The sequence below is a fragment of the Festucalex cinctus genome, chromosome 6 (genome assembly GCF_051991245.1).
Source record: "Festucalex cinctus isolate MCC-2025b chromosome 6, RoL_Fcin_1.0, whole genome shotgun sequence".
Classification (NCBI taxonomy): Eukaryota; Metazoa; Chordata; class Actinopteri; order Syngnathiformes; family Syngnathidae; genus Festucalex; species Festucalex cinctus.
In genome coordinates this window covers 8,215,096-8,237,946 of record NC_135416.1, presented here as the reverse complement: position 1 = coordinate 8,237,946, position 22,851 = coordinate 8,215,096, and the positions used below count along the sequence as shown (strand labels likewise).

Genomic DNA, 22,851 nt, shown 5'->3' with positions numbered 1-22,851 from the left:
TATTAAGAGCTATCTAATCTTCTAATATTTAACATGAAGTAACTTGTGAAATTCGGCACATTTTTAAAATTGTAAAATACAGCTTGACCACAAATATATGCATTAGTATTAAATTTATTACTGCTAAATTTTGACGTGGACTTGTCTGCTTCGGTGCGGCTGGAATTCCCCCAATACAGGCTTTCCAAGTAAGGGGTGGTCATTAATTGTGCGTTAAAAAAATAAATAAATAAATAAATAAAATAGCGACGTTAAAGGAACTTTAAATTAACTCAATGTTAATGCACTAATTTTGACACCCCTAATAAAAAACACATTAAAAATATCACAATCATTTGAACTGACATCCTGCATTGTCATGCAACGGAATATTCCATTCCATAAACTGTGACACCTCATGTACTTGACGGAAACAACCAAATGTTCTTGCCAGTCGCACTGGAGAGTAAAATGAGTGATGCTTTTCATCCCGAAGATGTGATTAATAAAGCAATCAAAATGGCAAACTGTATTAAAAGTTGATTTATGTTCTTCTCAATTACAGTAAAAGGCTTGGAGTGATTCACTTGTTTGATAATCATCAGGAAGGATTATTTATCTCCTCGATGTCAGATATTTATCTGACATCAATGGGGGCCCCACGAATGGGTTTGCGTTCCCAAATAATTCAATTGGACGAAATGAAAGCTGACCCTGTTTACCTCTTCAGAAAGCTTCTCCATCCTCTCATCCAGCTCCAGACGTTCAAACGCGCGCGCCTTCAACCTGGCCAGGCCTTCTTCATAAGCCGCCTCCACTGCACTGGCGGCCACGTTAGCTGCTACGGCCACGGCTGTACTGGGGTTCCCATAGGGGCCGGGGTCTGTGGATGTCATGGCCGTCTTCATCAAAATCTCCCCCAGGGGAAACTCCACATTGGGGATGTACCTGGCGGAAGTGTTGGAGCTCGCCGGCGCCAAACTCAGGTCGTCCACGCACGGAAGCTCGCGGCACGGGAAGCGGCGCTCTTTCAAAGCCGACGGCTGCAGCGGCTCAAAGGGCTCGTTATTGTTGGGGGGCGGCAGGAGGGCGCCCTCCGTCACGAGGGGCAGCAGGGCGGCGGCGGCGCAAACGCTGTTGGACTTGGAGAGGACGTAGAGGGTCTCGTACGTGTGGTTGTATTCCAGGTGGGCGCGAAGGGACGACAGGCTTCGGAAACGTTTGTGCTCCCCACAGCGAGGACAGCGGTACGGCAGGTCCAGAGAGGCCATGCCGTGTGGGGGGGATACTGTGGGGAGGGTTGGACGGCGTTCACGCAACCGGACGCCGGCGCCGGTGGCTCAAGAACCCATCGGGTGCTCTCATGGTGGCAACAGGTGCGGTCGATCAGCGAGTCAAGGCGGTTGACAGATCTTAGAAGGTCACATAGTGGCAACTCTCACTTGGTCTTGTCATGCCATCGTCACAGCCTAGAACAGAAGAAAATACAATAATAGCTTGAAAAATCAAGTTAAACCCCAACAACTGTCAAGCTATTTCACTTTTTAGTTTATTTTTTTAAGTGGGAGTCAACCTTAAACATTTCGCCGTTTTTATCTATCTCGGGGGTGGCCATTTTGCCACTTGCTGTCGACTGAAGATGGCATAAATGTTGCTCAGGATTCAGGCAATGACAAATCACAGCTTCCCTGTTTTCTGAAGCTGCACTGTGATTGGTTGTGACCTGAGACCTGAGCAACATTGATGTCATCTTCAGTTGAGAGCAACTGGCAAAATGGCCGCCCCCGAGATGGATACAACCGCTGGATTTTGGTGCTTAACTCACATTCCACAAACGCAATATTAACCAGAATGCCATATTTAGACTAGTGGGGCTGCATAGAACATATTATTGTCAAAAAAGAATTGGGGGTTTGGGGTCTTCATCTTTAACATTTAATAACTATTTTTGGGCTCACACTCGTAAATTTTGGCTGCAATTCCACAGTTGCCCACTTGATGGAGGCACACTAGTTTGAGGTATAAATTTGAAAGAACGAAAACAGGAAGTATTTTGATTTTATTTTTATGACTACAGAAAAGTAGGTTTATTTATGACGTACATCTTTATGCACGATGGGTGATGTTTGAAGAAAAAAATACAAAATTTTGATTAGTTTACATAGCGGGATCGGTCCACTATTGGTACAATATGTTTGTGTTATCCATTGCTCTTGCTCTCTCAAAATAAAGCAAAATCAACATTGATGCCCATTAAAATGCATTCGGGGGGAACAAACAAACATATTTTCTCTTCCATTTTCAAACCCCCAAAAAAAAGAAACATGTAAAAGAAAAATGTTAAAAAAACAACAACAAAAAAACATACATTCACTATATGTTGTTCATGAAAAGCGGTGCAAAAATAGAGGAAAGAAAAACAGAAAAAACAAATAGTTGAAAAAAAAATGTGCTCATATCTTTCTAAATCACTATTTTAAGAGGTCAAGAAACATGAAACTGACCTGTACTTGCCATTATGATCTGTCATACGTGCTGAAGGACAACCAGGAGACGCAACAGGAAATGGATCCATTACTGAGAGTGTTCATGAACGCCGATAAGCCTTCCTTGTATTTGAAAGACTTAAGGGCTCTCTATAATCAAAATGCAATCCTCTAATCAAGCACTGTGTTGATTAATAGCTCTAAGCCAGTCTTGGATGCCAAGGTACTCAAAACGATTGTTTATAGAATTAGCAGCTGTGTGTTCTTCAACCCTCAATGTCGTCTTTGCTTTTCCAACCACACCATAACAAAAATAACAAAACTAGTAAAGCTCAGACCTCGCAAAGGACCATTTGAGTAACAATTGGCAACCCGTGTTTTCAAATTAGCATAATACAAGCATTAAAGATGAGAGGGCCGCCATATGTTATAGTTGTGAGATCTTCTCACCACGTACCCAGAAGCCACTCAGATCTCTTTCAAAGTCTGCTGAGGCTGCAGAAATTAATGAAATAACAAGCAGTGTATGGGCAAGCTGTGCCCACTCATGAAAGAGTTTTTTTTTTCCACAAGGACGGCAACGTTTCTGCAGGCAGTTGGCATCCCCGTCTGCTTCACGACATTATCCAATCAGGCATTCAGTGAGGCAGGAAAATGGAGGTCGAGAAGTGATTTTTCACATTTCATTTCATACTTGTTTATTCGGTCACGTGTTCCAGACTGCAAGGGCGCTCTTGGAATTGCTGATTATTTATGTAGTTTTATTATGCAGGCCTTTAACTCATTTACTCCCAATAACGTATACATACGTTTTTTTTAATGTTCTAAGTGTCCCAAAGACGTATTTATACGTTGTTTTTGTTTTTTTATGCTAGAGCATACAGAATGCTTTGATGCAGCCTTTCAACTGCAAAGAACGGTTGCAGAAATGGTAGTTATTACACAAACGGCCAGCAGGTGGCAGCAGAGCAAAGGAGATTAACCAGGGCCATCTAGAAAAAAAGCTCAATTACTTTGAATTTTAAATAGATTTGTGAAAACTGATGAAACTTAGCTCTCTTCTAAAGCTAATTGCTGCAAAACGGAAACAGATAGAAACATTTTTTTTCCTGATGAAAGAAGAGACTTTAATCTTTCTTTTGATAGGTTCCATGCTTTTATAGCAATAGAACACAATATTCTGTGGGCCTTGCAAAATCAGTCAAAATCCAGTAAAACAGCCGGGAGCGAACGGGATTGCTTCTGTGAAAATGGCTGGGAGTGAATGAGTTAATGGCCTCATGGAGCACCATTCATGTAAAAAGTTCAAAGACTCATACAGTAAATTAACACTAAACACTAACACACTAACACTAAACTGTATCTTTAATTTTTTTTATGGACACTTAAATGACGGATTTTTCATCATCACTACTGCGGGGCTATATAGGAAACCAGGCACTTTCTAACCGGTTTTATGACTAAAATGACATTTTAAATATGGACAAATTATGTACAGGCCCGTGAATAGTAGAAAATCTGTGTATAATTAAACTGTATTGGGAAAATTGGGGAGAGGGGAATTTATTTATTTATTTTGTATATAAACCCAATACATTCTTCGGAAAACGCTGATAAACCACCAAAAAGTGTTCTCGCAAAAAATGGAGGTTGGCAGCCAGAAAAAAAACTAACAAACGCACACAAAAAACCAAAACCAAAACAAAAAGAAAAACAAACTTGAAAGAAATATTGAGGGAAAAAAAAGAAGAAAAAATAACCACGAATGTGCCAAACCAGAAAGAAACCATACACTGCACTGAACAGGACGTCGGCCATTTTGGTTTGAAGAAGCCATTTTGATAGAATTCTATATAGAGTGTGGATATTCTTAGAGGCTTTTTGGTGATCGTCCCAGTCGTGACCTGAGTCGTTTCATGAGTTGCCGACAGTTGTGTGACTCTAAATTAGGAAGCGTTTTTGTCTACATCATCAAATGTGGGAGGAGCATGGCGTCAACATTTGATGATAATTTCCAGGATTTGCCAAGAAAAAGTGGGTGTCAGGGCCTGTTTATTGTACACCTCAACATTGAAACTAACTTATAAACAAACTGCGCTGAAAACATAACCTCCTGTTCTTTTCTCCGATGGCACAACAGTCAGCCACAGCCTTGAGTCTCCTTTTCCGAAGGCAGTCAGTGTGTGCCAGCAAGTGTCACCTTCGTCAAGCACAACTAAACAGTAAAAGCACGGAAGCGTTCCGAGCTTGAACGCTTGAGAGGAGCCTCCTGCAAGGAAAGATTCAGCTCTCGCAGCGGGATTGCGACGTGTCTCGTAAAAAAAAATAAAAAAAATAAAAAATGAGGGTGAGAATCCCTGCATTCATTGGGTGGGAAAAACAACATGTCAGTCATCAACCTTCAAACTCGATGTCAGGAAATGATAGGAACATAAAGCCTTTAATAGGATCAGACGCAATCTCCCGGGCCCCCACATATTCACAAATGAACAAAATTGTGTTTTGTTTTGTTTTTTTCTCTGTGGAATCTATCCCCAGCTATAGAGGATATATATTACGTACTTGAGTAATTGATGGAATAATGAACGAATAGGCTAATGAATTCCAAAAAAAAAAAAAGGCTTGTGACGACAACCCGGCAATGGCAGTGGGATTCTTTTAATTTAGAACAGGAAAGTCAACCATCGTCACGAAATTTGTGTCCCGTTTTGCAGCGTAATTGTGTTGGAGGCATTCTAGCGTGACGGGCAGTCAAATATACTTGCGCCTCTTTATTGGAGACAAGTAGCCCTGTGCGTCTTATTGTCAACTAAAGCTGCTTTTTAAAAGGCAATTTCCTGCCTGGTAAACATTCTCAGCACAAACACCGTTGCAAATTACCAGCACAATAATAAACACGTTGTTAAATTAATACCTCAAAACTGAGCATTATTATCTTTATAAAGAGCTAATTGCTACACAGCACTTCTATTGGATCTAATTAGATGTGCAGGTAATTACCAGTGAAAGTAAAGTGAGAAAGGTACTTAATCGGGAAGAAACTAATCAATCAGCGAAGGCCAGATTATCAGATGGCTTTGAATGATTACACTTAACAAGGATTTTTCGTCAGAAAATAGTAGAGGTTGACTAAACCTGTTCAATATTTCTTTCAGCAGAGCGTATTGTCAACGCTAAGACACAAATAGCCATGTTGATTGTTCGCAGACCGTAAAGTTAGTACAAATGAAAAGAAGAGTTTGTGGTAACATTTAAATGTTGCCAATAGATCAACTACAGAAGTTATACCAGTTAGCATCTTTTTCTACTACGCTGTCTTCCTCTTCGTATTTTCAGGTGGTCTTGGGCTGTCGCGTGATGATGCTGCCTCTCACAGGTTAGTCTTGGCACTACGCAGGAGAGATTATGTGTGGTACTATTTATTAATTATTTGCAGGTTGTTTCACTTTTTTAAATACCCTAAAACACCACAAGATTCTGATTGAGCCATTATCAGCCGGGTCAATTATTGGTGCCCATAATTGGTATTTTGAAGCATTCTTACAATTCTAATGGCCGATCTTTCACATTTTAAAACATGATTATGATGTTATAAATCGTTACGTGTAGACTTCACTTAAGTCAGCAAAAGCAATAGTTTATTTATTTGTGTCTGGGGTGTTTAGTGCACATTTGTTTTGCTTGACTGTGTGAAAAGGAGAGCGAGTCATGCCTGCCCTTTGCAAACATTTTTTTTTCTTTCTTACCCAGGGATATTGCAACATCACGCTCAAAGTGTGCTACCGTGCACAAAATAAAAGGTGCCAAGACTTGTGTTGTAAGAGGTGTGACACGAGCATCAGCCCACACTTAAGAAATCTTTCCACTGCACTCCCGCCGTATATTCGCAGTCCAGGCTGACATTGAACTGCATGTGAGTAAACAATTGCACTTCCAAGTAGTTTGACAGCACAAGCCTTTGACATGTTGCCGCACTCGGGTAAAGAGACATAGGCTACAGTAGAAGCTACACAGGATGTTAGCTAAGAACTCCGCAAGGCCTGTAGGCTCCCGTGTGAGCGTGTCAAAGTGTTTAAGCCCCGCTAACGCAACGGGACTCCCGTGACAGGACAAGTTCACTACCTGAGACTCCTCAACTGACAGCCAAGGGCACAGCAAACGCACGTGTGATGAATTTGATTACACACAGCTTGTTACTCCGCTTTCTGACATCATTTTTGGCACAGAAATACTGTAAAGCGCCACAAATAAACGTTGACAGGAAGAATTTTCTAAAGCTAACGTGAAAAACATTTAACATGCTGGTTCTTTAACCCCTAAATATATTTACAATAGTTTTCTATATAGTTTAAGCTTATGTGGTATCGTAGAAAATATGCCACAAACAGTTTGATATCATTTGATTTCAACTGGTCGTGTTTGCTAACAACCACGGCTAAAGTTAGCTCCTACTCGACATACAACTCTACAACTCTAAGTCGAGATACCTCATTCCAACATAAAAGTTTATTGACACCAATGTATTATTTGGTGCCATCTTATCGCGTATAGCATTAAGCTAGCATACATTCGTAAGAGAAAGTTATGTGGTTTGGTGAACTATAATTACCGTGGAACCTTGATTTAATGGAACCCAGATTCAAGAAACAGAAAATAGTCCATTCAAAATGATCCTTCGTAGTTCGTACAGTACAGTACTTGTTCTTTGTTCCACGTTGAGTTTTACTATAAATTCTACTAGAAGTGGTAAAGAAAGCACACATAACTGCCAAACTTCACAAAAAAAAAAGAAGACTTAATTGACTCAAGTCAAATTTTTGCTTGCAACACATATCAAAACAAATTTACCAAACAACCGCTTACTTGAAAAACTCATAAGGTAACGTACCGGTACCTTTGTAATTGTATACAGCACAAACAAATTAAAAAGTCAATTTATCATAACATGCCCCCATGAAAACTACCACTTATAAAATCGTACAGCTCTTCGAGGCTAAACCGATAAAACGCATTATTGCCTACTTAAATGTAAACACACCCGAAGATGTTTGTAAAATGGAACTGGCTCTTGTGTTTTATTGATCTGCCATACAACCAGTTTGAGTAAATCAGCTTCTATGACCTTGCTCGGGGCATTCTTCTGCAACACAACAGGAATACATATTGTCTTTCAGTCTATTATTTCCATTTGTTTGAGTTTTTGGCATAGATGAAGACACACAAGGTTAAAAGAAGCCCATTGCTTGGCTGACAGCTTTGTTTTTAACTTTAGCATTCTTACGCCACAGCCAGGAGTCTTTCCTGAACGCTTTCTTCCTCTTCTTGATTTGTTTTGACGGTCAGGAACAGTTTGACAATGCGCTACCGAGACCTCCAGGACTCAGTGTCACTTTTCTACAACACAACAAGAATGCTAAAGTAGCACTCACTGCGGCCCGACTGAATCATTATTGGCAGCGAGGTCAGCGAGAGGATGGGGCAGTTAGACTGAATGACTTCCTCCGATGAAAACTGACGGACACGCTCATAACAACCATCACACCCGCACCCCGCCTGCCACTGTCTACTATTGATCCACACAAGGTTCCAACAAAACAATTATTCCCTCACATGCACACATCAACAAGGCATATGTAACAGGGGAGCTCACAGATATTGTATTTTCTAAAGTGCGGTCCATGGACCACATACGGACTAGTGTTGTTCCGATACCGATACCGATACCGATACTGCCGATACTGCATAAAAACAGTGGTATACTATGCCGATACCATTAATTCCAACGCTAATATAGGATTTTGGATGCAGCATCTTGTGTCTTGCTCGTGCACGACATTCACTGATATGTGATATGTTCACTGCATGTTGATCTAAGATATCCTATTGGCCCTTGAATGCTCTGAACAAATGGCAGGACAGCTTTTTCATGTTGAGGAAAAAAAACCTTAAGTATCGGTATGGTATCGGTATCGGCCGATACTGCAAAGCTGGGTATCGGTATCGGTATCGGGACCAAAAAACGGTATCAGAACAACACTAATACGGACCACTCCAGACCACCAGTTAACAATATGAAGAGTCCTGTAATATTTTTTGTTTGTTTTTAATAAGGAAAAATAGCTCTCTATACTATTGTACTTTTCAATATATTGAATTCTATGATGACATTTCTGAAGAAATTGTGTGTGAATACTGAAAAGCTGAATAGGGGAAAAAAAATGCTAACCCCCAGCCTGGACCCAAAACACTAACTGTTTCCATTGGAAATAGACGGGGAGTTTTGAGGTGAAAATGTGAAATTGTGGAAAAACTATGATTTTTTTTTTTTTTATTAAAAATAAATAGCCTGAAAAGTGTGAATTTTTGGAATATGTTGATATTGGAATGATGTAAATCGGATGAATTGGGCAGAAGTAGTAGAAAACAAAAATAGGAATAACGTGTAATGGACGTTTCGTATTATGTTTTAACATTAAGTTGTCAGACTTCCCTAAGACACAAGTTATATGGCTTGCCTAGACTAAGTCAAAGCAGTAATTGCATTTTCACTCATAATGGCATCGCTTCATCACCATCATTTTTTTTTTTTTTTTTTTTTTTTTTTAAGCCTAAATCACGTTTGATTTCTTTGCCTGGCACATGTATAATTAGTTACTCAGATATTCATATTTAAAAGATGTTCAAGTTTTATGAGACACCCTGTAGAATCTCAAACCAACCACAGGTACAAATTGCACCCTTGAAAGACAAACAGTTACAATATGTGTTTAAGATTGGGGACTTAATGAGGCGGAGAAAGGCAGCTGGGTTAAGTGGATGTGAACGTCTGATACTTCACATACAGATTGCACATCCCAAGCCTGAGAGGACGTGATATGCAAGAGATGGGCCATTCAGCTGAAATGCTGTGCGCTGCTACATTCTTTTTCCTTTTTTCTTTGTATTACGGATAGTTTAACCTGAGACATTAAGTAATTTATGGTACTACTATTATCAGTTATTGACTATAAAACACACTTCAGCTCAATGATGCTCATAATAAGTGTCATTTGTTTTTTCTGTGTTATTTGTTTTTATAATGCCACCAAAGAAGGGTGCCTGTGATGTGTATTAAAATTTCTGGCTGTTTTTTTTTTTTGAATGGGTGCTCCCGTTTTCATGGAAAATGCTATTGGGGTTGATTTTTATTTTTATTTTTTTGGCGTTTATAATGGCCATCAATTATGCACAGCTTTTCACTATTCACGGGCCAGTTTGTATCCCCACTGCACATAAATAATTTTGAGGAAAATATTTTTCTGATGACTGCACCCATTGGGTCGAGTGACCCATATATGGCTATGGAACACTCTGGGCCACGAACAGGAAGCATCCAGTAAGAAAACAAAACGTGCCAGTTGTAGGTCATTTTTTCCCCTCCTGCTTCACAAAAGGCTATTTAATACGTTGCATAAGTGACATTTCCATATTCGCATCAGTATTTTTTCTTCGCACGGACACTTTTGGACTGTGAGGAAAAGTTGACGCGCCCAAAGGCCAGAATCATGAGCCTCATCTTTTTTATATGGGACGCTTGGATGAACAACATTGCAGCACCAACAATATTACAACTGCTGTGACCCAACATGTGCATGGACTCACACGCAGTCTTCGCTGTTGGGAGAGAATCGATAAATATACATCGCGCCAAAGTAAATTACAATTAAACTTCGATTATTATGACAGGGGAATAATCAGTATGATGTATTTTGCCTTTTAAAACAACTTATCAAACATTGAAGGTGGCAAACCATCAATATGGCTAAATATTGTTGTGTTTATGCACATGTATTGTGTATCTGTGTCATGGTCCTTCTCTGTCAAGCTATAAAGATGACGGACTCTTCATCTTGTGGAGTTAATGTCACACACGCCACTGAATGGATTCTCCCATACCACACACACATTCAACTAGCACATCACAGCAAGGAGAGTGCAATTGATTTCCTGAGAGTATGAAATATAAACTTTACACTGTCAGGATTTTTGGGGCCTATCACTGATCGGCACATTTAAAAAAAAAAAAAAAAAAAAAAGACCTTTGTTTTTAAATGCTTAAATGTACAGTGGGATATGAGCAAAATAGTCAAAAGTGATCAAATCCTCAAAAAAAAAAAAGAAGAGGCTTCAAGTAGGGATGCACGATAATGTTATTTTCAACTGATACCGATAAACCAATAATTTACATCGATAACCGATAAGTAAGCCGATAATTGTTTGCAAAATTAACTTGAATACAAATATAATCTCAAATCCAACTATAAGTCTAACATGTACAAATACATTGAAACATTGTGTAAACTTTACAAAATTGAATTTTATTGATATGAGCCACAACCACAACAAATGGACCAACGTGGCATGTCTATTATTATTGCCCGATTTCTTTGTTATCTAGTTTATCTGTATGAAATCAAATTGGTCGCTAATTGCCGATAATTTTCGGCCAATTTCTCTGTTATCTGGTTCATCTTTATGACACCAAATTGTTTGACAATTGCGAATAATTATTGGCGAATTTCTCTATGATCTGGTTTATCTGTTTGACGTCAAATTGTTTGATAATTGCCGATAATTTTCTGTGAATTTCTTTATTATCTGCTTTATCTGTATGATGTCAAATTGGTTGATAATTGCCTAATTATCGGCAAATTTCTTATCTGGTTTATCTGTATGGCACCAAATTGGTTGATAATTGCCGATAATTATCGGTGGATTTCTCTATTATCTGGTTTATCTGTTTGACGTCAACTAGGTCGATAATTGCCGATAATTATCGGCCACCGATATTATCGTGCATCCCTAGCTTCTAGGCGTTTAATGCCAATCCATGTTTAAAATTTACTGTCACAGTAAACATGAAACTAAAAGAAATGTGTTACAACAACCAAACATTACCTGAATGGCCCCCACTAGCTGTATGCTAACAGATAATGGAAATCCCCATTGACATGCTAACGCTTACTATCGATAGTGTACATGTAGACAGATAATATAAACAATACTCCAAATGTTGGTCAGATGACGATATAATTTACTTTGATTAAACACCTGCAGGATATTTGGAATACAGATTCTACTCCAGTCACATGGACAAACATCTGCTGTCAGTCAAAAAATAAGTGCCAGGTGGACCGATGGAACATTATAGTGCACGGATCAATGCAACACTAAACAAATATTCTCTTCTTATCTGTCTTGCAATTCTTTGGCTGCTGACATCAAAACACCTTCACAATTTTGCTTCTCACACATCATCCATCCATTTGCTTCATTAGGCTTGCTGGTAAGCTGCAGCCTATCCCAGCTGGCTTTGGGTGAGCGTCATGGTACATTCGGAATAATACATAGCCATAGACGACCCATCTGCAGCCATTATTTATAGAAACACAAAGATATAGTCTACACGAAAGACTGCATTCATTCGTCATTATTGTCATTTAATTAATTCATTTCCATAGTAATTTTCACTAGGGACTCACCGATGAATCAGCTGGCCGATTATATCGGCTGACATAAGGCCTTTTCAAAATATTAATAATGGTCTGGAGTTTTGCCGAGTCATTGTGTTACTGATGTCCTGCATCTGTTTGTGGTTTAAATCTATAGCTATATTCATCAGTTTTAAAGGCTTTGTTTCGGTTGTAATGTTAAACAAAAATGCTAAAGGACAAAGTATTGCAAAACAATCAAACGTTCTGCCACTAATTCATTCATTCATTCATTCATTGTTGTATTAAGGGGAGAAAAGAAGCTATTATGCTCATATTTTTAGAATAATCAGTCAATTAATTGGTTATCGATTTTTTTTCCCTGCCAAATATCCCAATCGGAATCGGTTTCAAACAATCCACATTGATCGGGCCCTAATTTTCACACCTGTCACACTTTGCATGTTCCAGTCTCAATGCTGCACTGCAGATAAGTGAACTCACAAATGTGTTCACACAACCAAACTGGAGTGAGTTATCTTACATCCCATCTCAGTGTGCTGACAGCATCTTTGTTGTTGTTGTTGTTGTTGTTTCTCCCTTTTCTACAAGAGCAGCAGCACAGCATGCACATGAGAGCACCGGCCCAATTTGTCACGCCTTGTAGTCACAAGAGTTGGCCAAACTCTTGCACTCTTGCTGCCTCAGAGTCAGGAGTGACATTTTGAAAGTGTCAACAGGGTGATGAGATTACAATATTTCCACAAACGAAACCTTGCTCTAAAGATGGATCTTAAATGTCGTTAAATTATAGTTGATCATAATAGGCAAAAATAACAACATTTCATGCATCATCCAGCACCTGTGATGATACCTTCCCAATAAACTCTCACTAATTCCCATGGGAGCTTCCTATTTACTAGTGATAGACCGATACGTTTTTTTTTTTTTTCAAGGCCGATGCCGATACCGATTATTCGTCGTCAAGGAGGCCGATAACCGATATTACAAGCCGATATCATTTGCAGTAAAAGAGCAAATAATTGTGTAAATAAAATAAAATAAACCTTTTTGACTGCCAAAGACGTTTAATGATGATTAGTAAAATTCCAATGAATGGAATGTGATCTTTCATTGAGTAGCCACATTGTATATGTAGTAAAGGCAAACAATATTCTTTTTGCCTTGAAAGATGAGTTAAAATGCTCAAAAGTGGCTGGCACTGTGGATTTTTTTGTTTTGTGTTTAGAACGCCTGGCAGTCAAAGAGTTAATTTTAAAACATATAAACAATAGACAGTTTTGTTTAATTAAAAATTTTAACAGAAATTGTAGAAAATGTAGGGAACTTCCAGGGTCATCAGCATGTGTTAAGCATGTGTTAATTCAAAACTAAGCAAGCAAAGAAATAAATAACTAAATCGTTTTCTACGGTAAATAAAGTTTTCCAAAATTTCAACATAATTTCTAAAAAAAAAATTTTTTAAATTATTTAATGACATAACTTGATTCCAGCTTTATTGCCCTTCAAATTCGTAAAATGGCCGATGCCGATATTTGTCAACAAGTCAAATATCGGCACCGATAATCGGCCCGGTTGATAATCGGTCGATCCCTACTATTTACAGTATTATTTTTTTTTTAATCCATATCTTGACTCCTCATGGAAATTTGCTAGAAACATCCACTTGTCCACCCCTTTGCAACAGAACTGTGCATAATTCTGAAGCATACAGAAAAATGTGTGCTTTAAATTTGGATGCCACATGCGCAAATCCCAGCAGATATACTGTACGTGTGCGCGTTACTAGCTTTCCGTGCAGGCCAAGCACAGGCTGCCCCATTGATCAGCACCACACATGGCAGCCTGGCAGCCAGGTAGGTCGGTCGGCGCAGGCTGCATAACATCTTGTGGGCGTGGACCAGCCCAAACGAGCAGCACATGACATTCTCGTAGCGTAAACGGTCGAGGGCCCTGCTAAAAAGGTGCGCGGACATGGGTGCAGCTGCAGAGAAGAGCCATGCTTAGTTTAACACCCTCCCTCCATCTCCTCCTCCTTTTTTTAGCTTCCCACCGCTAATCTGGGGACGCCAATTAGCCGCACGGGAAGCGCCCATGACGGGATCGATTGACCGCGCGCGCACTCACGCATGGGAAGATTTTTTCCTTTTGATTTTAAAGAATGAAAAGACTCACCTCGCAATGTCAATCTTCTCGTGCTCATTTTTCCCTCCCTTTGCCGCTACGGAGCAAGGAGGAAGCGCTCCAGCCCTCCTTGACGTCACAAGGCTGCAGCACAGAGAGAGAGAGAGAAAGGGAAAGGGAGATAGAGAGGAAACGTGAAGGAGAGGACAGATGCAAAAAAAAAAAGAAAAATAATACACCCCTCCCATCCTCTGAAAGTGTGTAAAGCGAGATGCACCGTGCTGAGCACAGGCGTTCTCAAACTGGGGTCAATAAATTATGCTGCGTTAAATTATATTCATCATTCCCGATTGACATTAATGAAAATGCCATTCAACTATTTAAATCAAAGAATGACTAACACAAATCATATTAAAAAAATAAATAAATTCTATGACGTTGTACAATTTGTATTCCTCTTTTGTTCCATATTCCTGTGAAAATTATCATAAAATGGAACCTTGATTTAACAGACTAATGGTGGTATGTGGTCATCCGTTATATGGAGGACCAAAACTGCCAAAATTCAAAATAAATAAATGACTAAATAAATAAATAAATAAATAAATGAATAAATAAATGAATAAATAAATAGATAAATAAATGACTAAATAAATAAATAAATGACAAAGTGAATATAAAAACAGATTTATTTCCATTTCTAATAATTTTTTGGGATATGATTTTTTCGAATTATATATTTTTTATATATTCATTTTTATTTTCACTTTAAGTCATTTATTTAGTCATTTATTGATTTTGAATTTTGGCAGTTTTGGTCCTCCATACCGTTACAGCCAATTTTTCCTAGCATAAAACCTACCCAGCACTTTACAAAATCATTGGTCAAAGGAAATACAACAAAAACTTAAAATGTTTTAACGTTTCATCCAAACTTACCTTGCTGGTGCTTTGGGCGGTTGACAATTAGTCGCTTCAAGACTGCAATGTTAGCGCACCTCTATTATAATCGTATGCCTATTCGGTTTCGACAACAACAACAACAAAGAAGACTCTAGACTGTACCAAAATTAGTACAGTATAGTTCGAGCGACGTGCACACGAGGAAACGAGAGACATATGTATGTGAATGTAAGTCACTACAGCGCCAATCTTGAGCTGTGTAACGATGACGTCGGCTAATGCTTTCCATTGCCTTTGAAGGGGACATCGCATCTGCCAACATGGCCGCCATTGCTTCCTCATCACTAACACCAACTGCTCTCATGTCTTCTGATATAATATATGACATAAGATTGAACATTGCAGGGAAGGCGTCGGCGCTCGTCTTATTGGACCTACAGCATTTGAGACGACAAATCAAAACGAACAGGATAGGAACTTGGGTGGGGTTAAACGGAACAGTCCTCAAATGGTTCAGGTCCTATTTGGAGGAAAGGAGGTACTTTGTGACCAGTGGAAATTTGGAATCTGATCGAATGGCCATGACGTGGCGTACCACAAGGGCCAGTCCGAGGACCCATTTTGTTTACTCTCTATATGTTAATTTTGGGTCAAATGATGAAGACAAACGGGCCGGGCGAACGTGTCAGCTGCGTGACGTCACTCCCACGGCAATATAAAGGCACGCACGGATTTTTTTTTTTTCTTCACTCACTCATTCACACACGTAAGCTTCTGTGAGTGAGTGAGTGAGTGAGTGAGTGAGTGAGTGAGTGAGTGAGTGAGTGAGTGAGTGAGTTGTAATGTTTCTACTATACTGTACTGTACAAAATCTACCTGTTATTTAAAGAACATTCTTACTTGTATCATTGTAAAGGTAGAATTCAGATTCTGGATTCCATTACAGTTCAATATATTAAATTAACTAGTAATCAGGTTAACAAGGCTGCTGAAAGCCAAACACACCATTTAAGGAGAATGAATAATTCATGCAAATGGAAGAATGACGACTTCCTTCAAGTCCACTAGTCTCGTTGCTAAGCAAATTCTCACAACTTAGTCAGCGATGAATTCAAAAGAGAAGTAGTACTGGACATGTCCTACTCACACTGTATAAAAGTGGCCAGCAGAGGGCGACAACACCGTTTGAAAAGAGTGATTTATAAAGAATGGCGGCACATTCTTATCACCTTGAACAGGTTGTCGTCTCAGCCACTCAAACTCAAAACTAGATGGATGGATGGATGGATGGATAGATAGATAGATAGATAGATAGATAGATAGATAGATAGATAGATAGATAGATAGATAGACAGACAGACAGACAGACAGACAGACAGACAGACAGACAGACAGATAGACAGATAGATAGATAGATAGATAGATAGATAGATAGATAGATAGATAGATAGATAGATAGATAGATAGATAGATAGACAGACAGATAGACAGACAGACAGACAGACAGACAGACAGACAGACAGATAGACAGATAGACAGATAGACAGATAGATAGATAGATAGATAGATAGATAGATAGATAGATAGATAGATAGATAGATAGATAGAAAGATAGATAGATAGATAGATAGATAGATAGATAGACAGACAGACAGATAGATAGATAGATAGATAGATAGATAGATAGATAGATAGATAGATAGATAGATAGATAGATAGATAGATAGATAGATAGATAGATAGATAGACAGACAGACAGACAGACAGACAGACAGACAGACAGACAGACAGACAGATAGATAGATAGATAGATAGATAGATAGATAGATAGATAGATAGATAGACAGATAGATAGATAGATAGATAGATAGATAGATAGATAGATAGATAGATAGATAGATAGATAGATAGATAGATAGATAGATAGATAGATAGATAGATAGATAGATAGATAGATAGATAGATAGATAGATAGATAGATAGATAGATAGATAGATAGATAGATAGATAGACTTACGGATGGACGGATAGGAAAAGCAAGATAGCTGTACCAACAGTTAGATGGTAGATTGATAGAAAGATGGGTAAATGTGTGGACGGGTCGAAACAAGGACAGATGGTTGGACGGACAGCCGAACAGACGACAGCCAACGGATGATAGATTGCTAGATCGCAGCATGTTTTTGTTACACTTCACTGATTGTTAATATTCAAACGCACTTATAGTGTCCAACACTTCCCCCCCTGCTTTTCTAGCGTTTTTAATCAATCCATTTCCACCTTTTTCCAGTCCAAGTGATTGCGAGCAGCTGTATAGAGCATTAAGGTGTCAAAAGGGCCCTAATTCATCACACCGCCACGACTGTCAAATTATTCATGCCAAAATGTCAACATTCCCCTCACTCCTTTTCCTCTTGCCAGAACCTTACTTCCTAATTTTCCAGGTTAAAAAAAAAAGAAAAAAAAAAGTGTCCTTTAAAACCGACACACGGGTGGCAGGACGACAAGTGATGAAAACAATAACAATAATAAGTGACAGTAGTTTCAGTGTTTTTTTTTTACATTATTAATTCCTACTTATTAGTAACTACAGTACTGTATTTCACCATTGAGTGACTCATACAGTATTTGGCTCTCAACATCATGATGACATTAACATAAAACAAGACAAAGGCTGTATTTATAAATAACATTATTGTAAACCACTCAAAGATCACGCACAGTTTTAACATTAACACTGCGCTTAAATGGGGGAGAATAAAAAAAATAAATAAATACTTAATTATTCATCATTTATTGCACAGAAAAATTAAATAAAGATTGCACATAAATAAATGTTTTAAAACAAATAGTTCTTGAAGATACAATGCAAATGTATTGAACTTGGATTTTATATACATTAAAAAAAACATTTAAAAAAAAGAAAAAAGTGTAAGCCATTAGAACATTATGCGCAGTTTGAACTATTAATTCAGTGATTCTTTTGCATACCACTAGAGGGAGCCACACTTTGAGAATGACTGTTTCATTGGTAAAACCTGTATTTGGTAGGAAGCCTTTTCTTGAATGAATATTTAGAATATTACATAACAAAATGTATCCCCCCCCCCCAACACAAACAAATACTGATACTTTGTTTTTCCTGCGAAAGATGGCATGAAATGTTGATTTAATCTTGTGGAAATGGGTGAAGCACCTTTGTTTCATATATAATAAACAATGTAATGTACTGTATAGAATTTTAGATTAAATAAAAAGACACGGGGCCCAAAAAAAATCAGTCCTTAAACTTACTACCTTTTTTTTCCTATTTCGGAAAATACTTAATTTGAGGAAATGTGGTAAATAAATAAATAAATAAATAAATAAATAAATAAATAAATACTCCCCTATTGATTAATGCTGAAATGGTAACTCCAACTGTTGACTTCATTTTTACAGATGCCACGTCTGCTGTGCAGGCAATTGCGGTTCATAGTGTGATAATTAATACCACCTGTTATTTATTCTATTTGAGGTATGGTGTCTATTAAAGTGGATGATTCCCCGCGGCTTAATTGGAGCGTCTATTAGTGCGAGGGCCACTATTAGAGAAACTTAGCAAGTTTGTACCCTTTTTTTCCCCTTTTGGGGCAAACACTATTTCAAAAATAGAACCAAATGATATCCAGTCTAAAATCTTTCTGTCCAACTCTTACATCTATTTGAGGCATGGCATGAATTATGTTAAATTATTAGATAAACATTGCAAATGATGCCCTAATCACCTTTTCACCATTCAATTTATGCTAGAGTACAAAAAAAAAAAAAATCAACTTGTGTAACACTGAAAGGTCTTTTGACGGATGCTAATGAATCATGTACTTGAAACCCAAGCATATTCTCCGATACATTTCCATTATTTCACAGTAACAGCTGACAAGAAATGAGCCTTTAAAAAAAGCATTATCCGTCTTGAAATTAAAAAAGTACAAAAAATCCCAAGTTTCTCCATCAACGTGCACTCCGTCGCCGCCCTCCGCCAGCTGCACTCATGCAGTCGTGACAGCACAAGAGTGACACACAAAAGCTTTAAAAACTCTTTCCCTCAGGAGGTTTTGATAGGATGAATATGACGCGGGGCCACGTCAAAAAAAAAGAAAAAAAAAAGGAAAAAAGGAGCAAATTTAGACTCAACACCTTCCCTCCATCCCTCCCTCCTCATTCATATTTATGAGCGGTGACTGGCAAAGTCATTGTTGGCTAATTACAGTGTGGTGAACCTTCATTGTCTTTAGATTGGTGCAGACTGAGACATGCTGCGCTTTGCTTCGCTGCACTTGTGCAAACCTCTTGATTCCATGCACATATTAGTGGTAGCGCTTGTGTGCTAGACTACAATACAGTACACTGTGCATGTGATGCATTCTATACGCCATAATGGCGCAAGGTTTCCATGTTTACTCAGAATCATTACTCATCATGACATAATTGTAAAGGCAAGGGCAGTACCACTATAACGACCAACAGTGAGATATATTAGTGTAGTAGGCCAAACTATATATATAAAAAAAAACAGACAGTTATATTACTAAAATTCCCATATTACTAAAAAACAAAACAAAACATAATTTTCCAAGAATAAAGTCCAGTTTTTCTGTAATAAACCTGATATCATACATGAAATAAAGTCATAAAATTATGAGGGGGAAAAAAAAAAAAACACATTTATGACAAAAACAGCAAATTGAAAACAGTCCAAATATTCAGAGAAAAAAATATATGAGATGAAAGATGGAACACTAAAAAAAAAATGTAAAAAAAATACAACCAAAAATAAATATAAATATTAAAATACAATGAAGTTGCTATAGTACATGAGAAAAATATCCTTGACAATAAAGTCAAAATATAGGAAGAAAGTCAAAATAATATAAGAAAAAAAAAATCAATAATAAATAACCCACCAATGAATTATGTTAAAATAAATAAATAAATAAATAAATAAATAAATAAATAAATACCTAAATAAATAAATAAATTAAAAAAAAGGCTGTTTGGGGGGTTATTCTTAAAAAAAAATAAAAGGGTCAAATCACCCAAAATAATATATAAACACAACATATACAAAATAACCCCAAATAGTTGGGTTGGTCCCTTTTTAACGCATATTGGGTTAATGTTTTTTTGTTTTGTTTTGTTTTTTGGGGGGGCGGGGCAACTGTTTTTAAAGTGGGATGATTTAGGAACATGTCACGTTTTCTTGGTTGTTTTGTGGCGCTTTTTTTTTAACCCAAATTTTGGGTTAAAGAAATAACACAAAAAGTTAGGTCAGACCCTTTTGACCCAATTTGGGTTAGTTTTGAACCAACTGTTATTAGAGTAGGGGAGCCAGAGAAACTGCAGAACAGACTGATCCGAAAAACTGCTTGGTCAAAAATAACCAATTTTTGGCTTAAAAACAAACAAACAAACAAAAAAAAACGGACTGACCCTACTTTGAGTTGTTTTGTATCACAGCAACCAGAAAGTTGAATTAAGTAACGGGTCACTACAAAATTATTTGATTATTTTTGACCCAGCAGTTTTAAAAGTGCATGATTGTATAAACTGGATAGATTGAATCAAGGTCTCGAGATGTAAAGCAGTGATGGCTATTAACAGCAGGGGGCACTAGAATAATGCAAGGGAAAAAGTCAGTGGGAGAAATGTTTCTTTTAATCACCACAAGCAGTCATACCCCCAAATTTGAAATGCGAATCATTGAAATTATATTTACTGCAGTTTGCACCCCATTGAAAAATAATTGCAACCACATATTTCCTATTCAAAAAAGGACGGCGATGACACTTGACACTTTTCTACACAGATGCTTGAAAGGAGTCATTAAACCAAATATGTTCACTATGAATATTTAAATGATTGAAATCCTCACAATAAGAGAAAAATAGTCAAAATGTCATCTCCGGCATTCTCATTAAGAGGATAACATCTAGCACGACTTGGGCTTACAAATCCTGAAAATCATCATTCAGTGTCCAGCAAATAAATCCAAGTGCTGCTGACACTCCAAACCTTCCAAAACCTACAAAAGCGTTTGTGTCATTACGGCACTTGACAGTGTTACAAGTGATGAATTGTATTATTATTATTTTTTTAACCCAGCGGAGAGAATTACATGTGTGCATTTTTTTTTTTTTCCTTTCTCAGTTTGGTCCAAGCGCTGCTGACTGAACGCGCCAGCTTTTATTTTCACTCAGGCAGCACAGTTGGAAGTAGATGTTGTGTTGGCTTGGTCTTTTTTTTTTTTTTTTTAATGTACTTGTGAAATTAAAATGCAATAACAAAAAGCAAAAATGTGTTTAGTTAGATGCCAGTGCCAGGGCAAATTGTGTTTTTTATTATCATAGTAATAATTGGTGCAAGTACATATTTTTTTTAATCATGTGCACAGGTTATGTTATAAAGAAAGCAGATGATGGATGGATGGATGGATGTGGAGCTTTTTGTATCGCACGCTGCTCAGCATATGAATTTAAAAGCTATTGTTGAGATTACCACTGAACGGAGCCATTAATGTGCCAGTGTAGTATAATAACAACATGCACGCCTGTGAGTGAAACCCACGTTAAAAAAAAAAATACAAACATGACAACATTTCTCTCTGCATTCTTAGCTTGAGCCACGGATGTTGCCATAGTAACACAAGTATGTCTTATCAAGTACAGCCCTTGTGATTTTTTTTCCCCCCCACTGTTCACTGTAGGTATGACAACACACGGGCCGCGGAGCTGTTGCATTCATTTCCATGTTTAATGGCGCGCGTTGCCTTAACCTTCGAACCCGACCCGTCACATCGCTATTAGCTCATGTTAAATTAGCCTGGCAGTAGCACCCTCCAGGCTTGCTGTGATCTATTAATAGGCATGAAGATGAGAGTTTGTGTGATGATGATGAAGCCATATCGTGGAGAATTTCAGGCAAGTTGATGCTGACTGATGAAAACAAAACAAAACCCAAAACAAAACATCATTACAGTGTATATGGATTTGACATCTTGACTGATTCGAATATTGGACAAAAGTTCACTGAAGATTAATTAACCACATGGGAAAAAAAAAAAACTGTTCAGAAGGCCAATCCCAACAATATCTATATTTAAAAGTATTATTAGAATTTCTTGTGATTGTGAGTTTGGGATTTTTGTTAACTGTAAATTATGCGTCCATCTTCTCAACAGACATTTGAACACTAACGGTGGAGCAACTGTAGACAGACAACATAACAACACTCATAGGCATTATTTCTGTCAGGTTTGGTTGTGGGCCCAAATGCACAGAAGCAGGGCGAGGAGGCAGATGTGACCTAAAAAGGGAATTTCATTAAACCAAAACAAACTCCAAAATGAATTGTACATTGTTGTTGATATATGATATACATTTTATGTATAAAAAACAATGACATCTGTCTCATACTGTATGTGTCATGTGCTGAGGGTTGGATTCCAAAGTACAGACACAAATAAGATTTTAACTATTTATTCACATCAAGAGTTGCACAGATGAATAGAAAGCAGTAATCCGGCAAACACACACACACTTCTCAGACTGCTACTACAGACAGTGAATCGAGCTGATTGGTTGTGACTAAGTAAAGGATTCAAGATTGACATCACAAAGCTCATGACATCACATAGCGTAAAACCAGTTGAAACATCACATAGCGTTCTTCTAGTTGAAACCAGATGATGGTTACATCACTTCAAAACAGACACTTGTTACATCCGTACATAACAGACACTTGACCTCACGGTCATGAACCCAAACTTAACAGGTCATGAACTCAAACTTAACCCTGGCGTGACCTCAGACCTGACGGTATGTGTTCAG

The 22,851-nt window shown here is 37.9% G+C and overlaps 1 protein-coding gene across 1 annotated transcript in view; it reads right to left on the bottom strand.

The window, feature by feature from the left end:
- The window catches only part of fbxo41 (F-box protein 41), a 65,755-nt gene that overhangs the window by 26,370 nt on the left and 16,534 nt on the right, over nucleotides 1-22,851 (bottom strand). Inside the window, exons 2-3 of the mRNA XM_077524888.1 lie at nucleotides 14,132-14,224; nucleotides 702-1,448 (exon numbers count right to left, since the gene is read on the bottom strand). Coding sequence (XP_077381014.1) covers nucleotides 702-1,250 — 549 coding nt within the window. The 5' untranslated portion in view covers nucleotides 1,251-1,448; nucleotides 14,132-14,224. The remainder of the gene's footprint in view (nucleotides 1-701; nucleotides 1,449-14,131; nucleotides 14,225-22,851) is intronic.